At 31.8% G+C, this 12218-nt stretch overlaps 1 protein-coding gene across 1 annotated transcript in view; it reads left to right on the forward strand.

Annotated features, from left to right (window-relative positions):
* LOC145661547 (SID1 transmembrane family member 2-like) overlaps window positions 1-7165 on the forward strand; it is a 112817-nt gene extending 105652 nt beyond the window's left edge. Inside the window, exon 10 of the mRNA XM_081726870.1 lies at window positions 6901-7165. Coding sequence (XP_081582996.1) covers window positions 6901-6963 — 63 coding nt within the window. The 3' untranslated portion in view covers window positions 6964-7165. The remainder of the gene's footprint in view (window positions 1-6900) is intronic.
* The last annotated feature ends 5053 nt before the right edge of the window (window positions 7166-12218 follow it).

Raw genomic sequence — 12218 nt, forward strand, 5'->3', positions numbered from 1 at the left:
AGCCCGAGTAGGGAAATACTTGTCCACAAGCTTTCACGTCGAAAATGGACTGAAATAAGAAGATAACCTTGTCACCATTATTATTCAATTTTCTTTTGGAAAACGTTAAAAGGAAAATTAAAGATAGCAAATAGAGCCTAGAGCTGTCACTCACCAGTTTATGACTTATCCTGGTGGTCTCAATCTGATAGGAGATGATATAAGAACAATAGGAAGAAATACAGAGGTTTTATTAAACACCTGCAGGGACATGGGTTTAGAAACAAATGGAGAGAAAATTAAATACTTGGAAATTCTCTGTGACCGTTCAACTATCTAGGATAAACATTAACAGACCAAAGCCACATCCACGAAGAAGTTAAGTGACAAGTGAAAGCAGGGAATTCATGTCGTTATTTAGTATAAACTCTTTTGTCTTCACGAATTCTGTCAAAGAGCTTGAAGCTTAAAATATATAAAGTGATAATTATTCCTGTTGTGCTGTATGATTGAGAAACATGATCGCTTACTTTAATTGAAGAACTCAGACTGAAAAAGAAGTGAAATTACATGAAATTTCTAGTTTTCCGTCCCACAATTATGTCCTTCAAAATAAAGGAGACGGATGATTAATAAATATGAATGATAATAAAATAGTTGGTGGAATGAGAAAGTGAGAGGAAACAAAAGAACCCCGAGAAAACCCACGGACATGATGTTCAGCACAAAGATATTTAGATTGGGATCAAACCAATCCCCTGCACCAGAAGTGAGCGTTTTCTCATTGAGCCATCGTTCCCCCTTTTCCTCTCTCAGACTGAAAATATTTGAAAATGAAATCCTAAGGCGAATATTGGAACCTAAGAGGAACAGAAACGGAGAAATTTTATAACGAGGAATTGCATAATTTATACCGTCTACCTAACATCGTTACAGTCAGAAGGCTCAGGTGGACAGGTCATGTTGTCAGAATGGAAGAAAATAGGAACACTTTCAAAATTTTAATAGAACACTCAATCGGTAAAAAGAATATTGGGAAGACCTAGGCGCAGATGGAAGCCGGGTGTGAAATCCTGGGGGTTAGACGGAAATTTCTCTACTTATTTTCGAAAGAAACTGCCCATTAATACCTTACTGGGGGGGGAGGGGATAATAAAGTGATACTATTATCAGAAGTTTGCAAATTAATTAATTACCGTAATTCAAATGTAATTAACATGTATCTTAAACGTAATTAATGGGAGAACTAGTGGTTAGCAGTATCTCTAATCGTAGATTATATATATTACCAGAAAATATTGAACCCAATAAACAAGTATATTATAAGAACTTTCGCTAAATAATTCATCACTCAGAGATTGGGAGAATTAGGAAAAAAATAATAGAAAAATACAATGAAGCGTTTAAATAGACGTCATATTGAATTCCAATTTTTGATTTTCCACTTCATTACTCTCCTTTTTCTTCTTTAGCTAAAAGAGCTTATTAGTTCACCTTTTTTAGTCTTGAGTGACATCGTTTTCGATATTTTCTGTTATTTGTTCTGGATGCCTTTGTATGCACATATACACCGAGAGCGAAAGAGAGAGAGACAGAAAGAAAGGTTTACAGGAGGCTGATATGGGGCCATCAGTCCTACTGGCCAGTTCGATGAACCAACTAATCAACAGACGTTCGGTCCTTGGTTTTCCATTAATATTGGGATGTTGTACTTCGGCCAAAAATTTTTGCCCAGCGAAACGAATACAAGATAGTTCTATTGATATTCCTGTTGTAAAGTACCCGGCTGTAAAACGTTCCCCAGTAGAATCTTCATGGCTACCCTCCTACAGAGTTATGGAACAAAGTTATAAACATAGAATGTTAGGAATTTACATAAAGCACGAGATTTGCTAAATGATAGGATGTCTTACAATGTATTCAAGTGATAGTGGTGAAAATATGGTGGTCATAAATATACAAGCACAAACGAAAGAAATGAATGAATATCACTGAGAGTAACTAACTAACTAACTCTATGGCCTATGGAACCCGGAGGTTCAATGCCGCGTTCACAAAAGCTCTCCACTGACTTCTATCCTTAGCTAATTGGATCCAGTTTCTACTTTGTATTCCTATCTCTGCGAGATCCATCTTAATATTGTCCTCCCATTTGCGCCTAGGTCTTTCTAATGGTCGTTTTCCGATGGGTCTTCCAGTCAAGACTTTGAAAGCGTTTCTACTTTCTTCCATTCTAGCTACATGACCTGCCCACCTAAGCCTCCTAGACTTGACGACCCTAACAATGTTGGGTAAACCGTATAAATTATGTAGTTCCTCGTTATGAAGTTTCCATCATTCCCCATTCCCGTTCCTCTTGGGTTCGAATATTCGTCTCAGGATCTTGCTCTCAAATACTTTCAGTCTATGTTCTTCCCTCAGAGAAAGCGACCATGTTTCGCAACCATACAGAACAACAGGCATGATTATCGTTTTATATATTTTAAACTTCAAATTCTTCGACAGAATTCGCGACGACAAAAGATTTTGAACCGAATAGTAACACGAATTCCCTGCTTTTAGTCGACATTTAATTTCTTCGTGAATATGATTTTCGTCTATTAATATCGAGCCTAAATATTTGAAAGTATCCACTTTATCAAAAGTATTATTTAATAATTTAACGCATCCACAATTTGCCGTATTACGGTCCCGACGCACTTCCATGTATTTAGTTTTCTCTGCATTTACTTCTAAACCCATGTCCCTGCAAGCGTTTAATAAGATCTCTGCATTTCTTTCTATTGTTCTCCTATCATCCCCTATTAAATTTACATCATCAGCATATGCCGTTCAACCTGGTGAATACCGTTCAACTCTAGGCCCTGGTTGCTAGCCACTGAGAGTAGCTTTGAGGAATAACTAAAACGAATATTTGATTTTTCGGTAGTACGACATAAAAAATAATCATAAGCGGTTTCAACACGGCAAGGGGAAAAATTAATGTTTCGACCAATAATCGATAACAATAACCTGCACGAAAACAGTAATAACAATAGACTAAAATTAATGAATTTCTCAGCATCTAGTTTAGTTTTGTTTTGTTTCATCCTTTGTGTACATGGATTTGAGAGCTTAGCCGTCAAATTTACATACTTCCAACAGGAAAAAAGCATGCATAGTACACTTGGATTTCTCCAGTTGTTTGCAGAAGAAAAAAAATCAAACTGAACATGTGTTAATAAACAATGGAAGCACAAGAATATCATAAATGTCCGTTCATGCAATTGTGTAGAATGCAATGCAATTCAGACCATAATCTCATGATTGCGAAGGTAAGTCAAAGTTTCTCACTAACTAGAGAAGTGCTGCGGTTTTGAACAGGGAAAATTTGTTATTGAAAGACTTTAGAACAAAAGAAAAAATTCCAGCAGGAATTTCAGATTAGGATTTAAAGCAGATTCGAAGTTTTCTATTTGCAGTGATGCAGTGAAAGAAGAACATGAAGTTCATAGTAAATCTACAGATAAAATGAACGAAACGTGAGAAATATCTGTGGTATCATGAAGAAAATATAGGATACGTCAGAGGAAAAAGGAAAGTAGTCCTGATTCAATGAAAGGTGTAAAACGGCTACAAACGGGAACAAAAAAAAAACCTAGAAAACAATGGATTTAAACTCTAATCGTTGTAAATATTGCAACATACAAAGATTATAAAACGAAACTGCCTTATTTTTGGCGCAAGAAGTAATAGTACTGGAAAGTTAAAATTTCGAAAATTAAAAACAAAGAAAGAAAAGAAAAGAAAAAATAGAAAGAAAAGAAACAGTAACAACACTAATCGTCTATTTACCAATTAGAGTGTGCTCGGGTGCTGTTTATTTTGTTGTTACTTAAGTAATAATATTTATTGAGAAATGGTATTCCTTGACTTTTATTATTTATATTTATTAACCCTTTGTTTGCGAACTGAAAATAGTTACATTGTTTACCAGATGGAGTGTAAGTGCATCCCAGCACAGAAACTGCGTTTTCACAGAAAATTTAAAAAATATATGAATCGGTGAGTGGAGAAACAGTATGAGTCCTAGTAAATGTCATAAATATAGTTGATATTATCATAATGAAAACTTTTTATAACTGTTATTATAGATCTCAACTTGGACAAGATCCATTTATAACATTTACATTTAAAAGGTTTGATAAACTCGTTTAATTCAATTTTAAAAACTTAGTTTCAAAGTGGTTTAATTAAATAACTTGTTGAATGCACTCTATTTTTCGTGCACACAAACATAGTATATGCACCTCTAACAATTTAAAAATGAACCTAGCTTAGCTATTGCTATTCAGTATTTTAAAATATCCGTCTTTAGAGTTTACCGCCGCATGTTGTCTGATACTTGAGAATGGCGGGCGAAGCGTGAAGTGAAAAATTAGGTAGACAGATATATCTATATCTATATCTATATCTATATCTATATATATATATATATATATATGGCCATTCCCATGTGTGTCCTCTATGACCATTCTTACAGAGGGTGTGAGGAAATAATATCCCTCATTCCACATGTCTAGCAAATATGATATCATTCGGGAATGCAGACTTTGGAGGAAAAACATACTACTTTATACTCAAAGTAAACGAGTAAGCATATGTAGCAAACAATATTGAAAATTCAAAACATACACATCTTTGAACTATCAGGGATCATCAACATAAAGCGAACCGGCAACCTCCTGGAGTGCAGCGCTTCGTACTACTACTCTTTACTTTTTAAAACATTTATGGTCAAATATGCAATTTAATAACGTTATAAACTTTATAGTATTCTAATTAATCTGATTACAATTCTATAAGTAACCCATCTGCAGCACACCACAACATACATCATGAATAAAAGTATTTCCATCATTCCCTCCATCAGCGTTGGATTTCTGATTAAGCAAACAAGGCAAATTCCCTAGGACCGGAAAAAGAGACATCAATATTTGGATCAATTTCATTAGTGGGTAGCTTTGAGGGGCCTCCGGCCATAAATTGCTTAGAACCGCGAAATATCTAAATTCGTCACTGCCCTTCCTCTAGGTATATATTTAGTGTATTAGTGAATTCCGTTAACGTTCAATTTATACTATCTTTGCAGTTAAATGGATATGGTTGTAAAATTCAAATAGTATTTTCTAATCAGTCTTGCGCAAACGACAAGTTTATTTTCCAACGATAGTTTAGAGTAAAAGCAATTCCAACTTAAAGAAGGAACTTGCCTGCATGCGCTGCCTCACACGCTGATTAAGAGTAAAAGAGTCCCGTTCGCAACCATCAAAGTTTGCTGAAAATTATTCTATCATAAACTACTAAAATCCATTCAGTGTCTTGCAACAATAGGATCTTTATAAATGATCTGGTAATAAAATTTTCGAAAAAACTCTCCCTCCTGGTATAGTGGCTAGTGCACGTAATCCCGGGCTTGAGAGCGTTAAAAATTGGAAGTATTCCAGTGCTTCAAATTCTATCTTAATCTCTAGTTCCACGTCTTGTCGTTGCTGAAAAGGGGCGCAAAACTTTCGAAAGAATTTTCCAATGATTTTATATAGTGATTTCATAATAGAGTGAAAAATGTCTGCAGATTTTTTTCAAGTAGGCAAAAAATTGACACATACGAGAATTCGCGAATGTACACACTGTGATGCACCTAATACTTCATGTTAAACAATTATTCTCGTCGTAGTCACTTCACTTCTACTTATCCCTCTCACATATATACAATAGTAGTAGAGTTGCCAATGCAACATCTGAACTTTCTGGTAGTCTTTTCCTACACTGTTAGATACAAAATAACATAATGTGTTTAAAAATTCGTTCTTCAAAGGCACTTTATAACAAATGAACATTTTATAGATGGAGCTCGAAAGATGATTTAAAATAAACAAGACTAAAAAAGGAAGTTGCGGTGTTTCTGGTACTTACAACAAATCTAACTTGAAATAAACTAGACTGGCAACCCTGTAATAGACAGAAAGTCGAGCATCTATGCTTCTGTAGATTCATACAAGAAATATGGTCCCAACACAGGGTTAATGTTCAAGGTTTCGTTAAACCTGGGCGATCTGTCTACGTACATGAAAGCAAGTTCTAGAATTGGATCTAGTTTCAACGTGAAAAAAATAATAATAACGAGAAAGAAATTATATGCAAATTTAAGTCAGGAAAAAGCATAAACTTAATGGGTATAAAATTCTAAAGTATAGACGCTGTCTACCATGTTTTCCCTCAAACCTTGCCATTGTTTGAGACAACGAAGGCAAGAAGCGACAATACTTCTGTGTCAAGGAAGTAGCGTATTAAACAAAAGACATCGGGTTTGAATGGAACCCAAACTAGTGTTTTACATTAAATGAAATGATACGCCGTATATTATTACAGTTTCCCTGTGTTGTATATTTCGAATTGACGTTCCACTACTTATGAAAGTTCACTTCGTACGAAGATTGTCAGAAACAAAAAAGAACATAACGTCAGTAAAACTTGTTAGTATCACGTAAATTAGATTCGAACAATTTACTCGAGAATTTTTTTGTCACAGATACAAATTATTTTCAACATAGTCATTTTTTTTTCTTTACAAATTATTGTTCTGATTTAAAAGTATTATTTTAAGAGACTATTGTGAAGAAATAGTTTTTATTATATTAACATATTTATTATTTTCATGGTGAAAAAGTTTCAAAATTCTTAGGGAAAGACCCGTATATGTTAATGTAATAAAATTACTGTTAGACTCAATTTTATACGATAGAGATGCTACAAAGCTCGTTTCAATTAGAACCTAAGTTCATGGTTTTGTAAATATGGATACAAAGTTTATCGGTAAATGGTTTGAAATTCAGGTAATATAATAATCTGTTTGACATTTTTTTTCTGTTTTAATTTCAGTTGATTCTTTCCATTGATAACGATGTAGATGTTAAAAGAAGAAAAAAAATTCCTGTCTTTTAGCAGAGGAAAAGCAATCATGTCTTCACAAAAGAAATGATATAAATAACAATATTTTCAAAATAAGTATCAGTTAAGTAAGAATAATTTTTACACATGAATGTAGACTAGGAAGAGATTCATGTATGAAGTTTCTTTTTAAACTAAATAATATACGATACTCATAATGAGTAAAATTATGTTTGTAATTTTTAGTTATTAGTATTTAGTTATTAGTTTTTCAATAAATGTCTTTGCTCATATAATTCACAAACAATTGAATTAAATTGTATGCATTTATTAACGACAAAAGTGTGATTACTTGAAATAGATAATGGTAATTGATTTGTCTATTACAGAATTATAAGTTTGTCTCACTTTTTCTTAATCATGGTTTACATAATTATGACTAAAGCTACCGAAGTCATTGTAACTAACTATAGAAATAATTAGTCAGTGTAGTGTGTGTCATATGTATATGAAATCATTTAAGGGCACTTATTTCTTTAAAAAAAATGTAACTGCGTCCTTTTACAAATGTTAATGTGCAAGAGAACTTTTAAAAACTGTCTTTTAGATACACTATGTCGTGTGATGGCAGTGGTGTCCAGTGTTCCTACTAAAAAGTTTGATGAAGTTCCATGTTTTCTTTGCCATTGTAGACAAATTTTCAGACATTCTTAAAACGATTAAACAGCAGAATTTTAATTAAATGAAAAATATACCAAAGTATCAAAAATTATTCTTGCTTGTTAAAGTATCTAGATTAATCTTGTAGAATTTTTTATGCGTATTTAATTTTTTTTTAGCATATATGACATTCAAAGTGATTGGTTATCACATTTTAGTCTAGAGTTGATATAAATTACGAAATTGATTTGTGTAAAACTGGATTCAATGTCGATGCCAAACTTGATGGAGTTAATTGCATTGAAAAATTAATTGAAGAGCTCTTTCTGTGTGAGACGATAAGGCTCTAAGCTAATATAAATGCCACTTGCTTCAATTGTGCATAAAACCATCACAATATCGAAATATTAACTTTATATGTTTATATCAACGAACAGTTTAAAAATTGTTCCTTTCTTTAGTTGATAAATATTTAGTATAACATATTTTTATACCAGAATGTTCTGTTAAGTGAGATAAAATATTGTTCAATCAGGATCAGTTAAGTTAAATATTATTAACATTGTTATCATTAATAATAACTGTAAAACTGACTTTATGATATAAGGAATTCGAAGGTTCATCGTCGTATAAACAAAACTAATCGACTAGATTTTATCCTGTGCCAAGTTTATTTGCTTATAATAACAATAATCTTATAATAACAACAATAAACTCATATATTAAAATGAAAACAGTATTAGTTTTGTATTAAAACTATTTGGTGAATCTATATTATAAAGAAAAACCTTTACTACTTCGTAGGTACCTTGTTTTATCTGTGCCTTGTTTTATCTGTGTAGTCAAGACAAATTAAGAAGCAAAATGCATTAAAAAGGGCAAAATGTGATATAGACTTTTTTTGGAGGGGGGGGGGAGATAATAGCTTGAATAGGCGTATCCAAAATCAACAGTCGCGTGATAGGTACATTAAATCATATATTGCAGTATCTGATTACTCAGTTCAACAATTCCTCAGTTGCAATTAAAAATTTTGGTTAACCAAAATACTAAGCTTTTAATGTACAACATATTGAATGATACCTATCTAAACTGATTATTGTTGGTTCTACAGAAAATATCCTGCTTATACAAATTACCGACTTATGGAATAGAAACATTGACGTATTTTTATAGCTAAACAAATTTTATTGAGCTAAATATATTGACTTTCATTGAGTAGGAATATATACTATCATTAACAAGAAAGTAGCAACACCTGCTTTACGCTGTTTCGTGGCTTTTGTAGATAACCTTGCAAGAAAAGCTTCACAACTACAAAATCTATACTGCAAACAGAAGGCGTTATAACATTAACACCTTAAAAAAAAACTATTTTGTTTTTACCTTATTTTCACTATTTTACATAAAACCGTAAACATTTCAGTATTATTTGAAGTAATTCCTAGAATCAAATACCACTGTCTTTGAATTTTCGTAGTCAATCATTCTGGCAACAGTAAGTCTCTTATATCGGTATTTAAGATATCTGGCAAAGGTGGAGATGTTAAAATACAGTATTATATGTGTGTCACAATCTACTTTTATATGTAATTTCAGAACAAAAACTTTTGTAGTCCAATTATAGGTAACAAAAGAACCTAGTTGAATGATTTAATACATGCATCGTCACATTATTGAAGCAAACGATATGCAATTTATTAGTTACTTATAAGTACGCTCTAAATACAGGGAAGCACATATTTTCAACAAATACTCACTTTATACTATATTATAAGTATTGGCTAAATATACCAGGTAGATCACATTCAGATAATTAAGATAATAAGTAATTTTCATGATTTTTGAACATGATTAAATTTCTAAATGTAATTCAATAGTTATTAGATAAATTCAAGATTAATTACACAAAGTAAATCTTACAAATAACATGTTTGGTAAGTCCATTTATGAAAATCTATCTAATTTACAGATTGTCTTACGTCGAAAGTGTTTTATTCCCTTACTATTAATTATTTCATTCGATTAACATTCCTAACTTTTTATCTGATGATGTGTGTTAAGTGAAGATACAGTCAAATTTCAAAGCGCAAAATAGTTTTAAAAAATTGAACAAAACTAGAATGGCGGGGGAGAAGAGAAGTTACATTATATGTTAATTTTTCAGTTACGCATTATTATTTTAAGATTACGTTAATATTAGTTATAGATTTTTTCAACTTAAATGTAGACATATAAGAGTAGTTTGTTTCAGAAATAACTTTGTTGATTATATTGATTGTTGTAAATATAATATGTACTTTTTCCTCTAATAAAAAGAAGTGAAATAAATATCTTAGCCATTTTAGTATTATTTTGTATTATTTGTCAGAAGTATTTGAATTCTGTATTGGGTAAAAAAGCTCAAAACCATAATGTTGATTGATAAGAACTGAAAACATTCACAGTTTAATTTTAATTTTGTCTGAAAAGCTTTAATAAGTTGTCATCGTCATACAAATTTTGCTATCACTGACATTTCACTTGCTACAGATTTTGAAGCTTTCATGTAGGGCTCCGCTGATATCTTCATTCTGGCACAAAAATTGTGTGCTCTCTTTAATGTAGTTCATTAGTTGGAATGTTCTTTTACCATTTCCTATATCTTGTGTCTGAATCCTCAAATACAATTTATTTTCAAATAATATTGAAACGAGTTCCTGGGCTAGCTCCATTTTTTAAATTTTGGTTTAACAATTCTTATTTTTTTCTTATACTCGACTTATTTCTTCATTCTTTTCAAACATTCAATATTTCAATATCAATATTTCAAACATTTCCAGTCGCTTTTCTGTCCTCTCCTAATACCTATATCTGTTCATTTCTCTTCAACAGTATATTCATTTCTGTTCTACAGTACAATACTCCATTCGAAACATTTAATAAATTTTCATTGTAACACCATATTCAATGACCTCACAAATACACTATATTTTATTTTATTTTATTTTTGTCCGCTAATCTTTGCCTTGCTTTTATTTTTCGTTAATATTTAGGATATTTAGTAATAGTAGCATCTAAATCTAAGTATCTAAAACTGGTAACCTGTTCTACTTGCTCTCCTACATCTTCTATAGTTGGCACTAATGAAACGTGATGATAGTTTTTGAATGCGCTGAATTGACCATTAATTTCCATTTTGTGCATACAAAACTCAAACTACTGTTTTCCAAATCACAAAATGAATTTCTATTTGTACACAATATATAGGATAAATGTTTCTGAAAGTGTTTACAAACAGTACCGATTGGTGAATTGTGATGTTGGATGTTGCAGAAAAGAAAAATCGGAGATAGAAGATAAAAATTGGACTCGCTAACTAACCAACGTAACTATGACGGAAACATTAAGTATCATATGAAAATAAAGTTTTATACCTTAAAAAAAAAAAAAAAAAAAAAAAAAAAAAAAAAAAACCTTAAAATTGAACACTATTTATTCACAGTTTCTCTAGGGAAATTTGAGGCATACTGAGACAGAAATGAGAAGTTCTGTGAATTTAAACCGGGCTTTCGCTGCACAAATTATTACATCGTATACTTCTCTATTCCATACTGTATTTCCTTGGCCTTGTTAATCAATTTTATTTTTTATCGCATTAATGATCCTTTCAACTTTTGAAGTGGTCTGTCGTGCAGAAGAAGATCAATTTTCCTCTGTTGAAATTACTCAAACAAATTTCCATTAGTGATATGACTTCAGTGAAAACAGATTCGTAATTAGGGAAGCATATTAGTATTTTTTGTAATATGATTCCGAATATTGGGTTTTAATATTTGGCTTTCAAATTTGTTATGAAAGAAATCTACAGTACCTCATATAATCGAGTATTTAACTCACAAATGTTTACTTTCATTTGTTTTCTAGTCTTCTACATATTTTTCTTCAATTTGCGTAACTCTGAGATCACTTTTAAAGAAATATGTCATTGAATACTAGGATTCAGTACAATCATGTGACTACCACTCTTCTCTTTGTAAAAATTCCATTTGCTGAAATCTAATTATATATTTAAGAAATTTTATCTAGGTAAGAGAGCTTCTCGTTCACTGGAAGCCTTGCCGCGTTGCACGAACCCTTCAACGACCAAATTCTTTAATTTCTGGAAAAGGAGAAAGCAGACCTAACATTCGCTTCAATAGTCTATGCGGCAGAATCTGGCTGCTGCTAGCTCATTGCAAACTAATAGAAGTTAATGACACTTCAGGGCTGTTTTCTCCTTTTAGAATAGTTTAATTAGAAGTGCAAAAGTGTGTTACTTACAGGGCCGGATCCAGAATTTTCTGACGAAGGCTGCACCAATAACTACCAGTACATTTGAATTAAATTTAAATTTTTAAAATGTCTTTAGGCATCTGTGGTGTGTATAAGGAATTTCCCTGGAAGTGTCTGATCCTTTTCCTTCAACCTTCAGAAGATTGACTTAAACTACTGCTTCTGCAAAACTCCATTTTCTTTTAAGCCCGAAATGGAAATATGTGAAATTTTCGAAAAGTATTGCTATTTTCACTGCTATCTTCTCACTTTAGATAATGTATATTCACAACGCACCCCCTAAATCCGACCATATATATATATATATATATATATATATATATATATATATATAT

This window comes from Thermobia domestica, chromosome 10 (genome assembly GCF_964235325.1).
Source record: "Thermobia domestica chromosome 10, izTheDome1.hap1.1, whole genome shotgun sequence".
NCBI lineage: Eukaryota > Metazoa > Arthropoda > Insecta > Zygentoma > Lepismatidae > Thermobia > Thermobia domestica.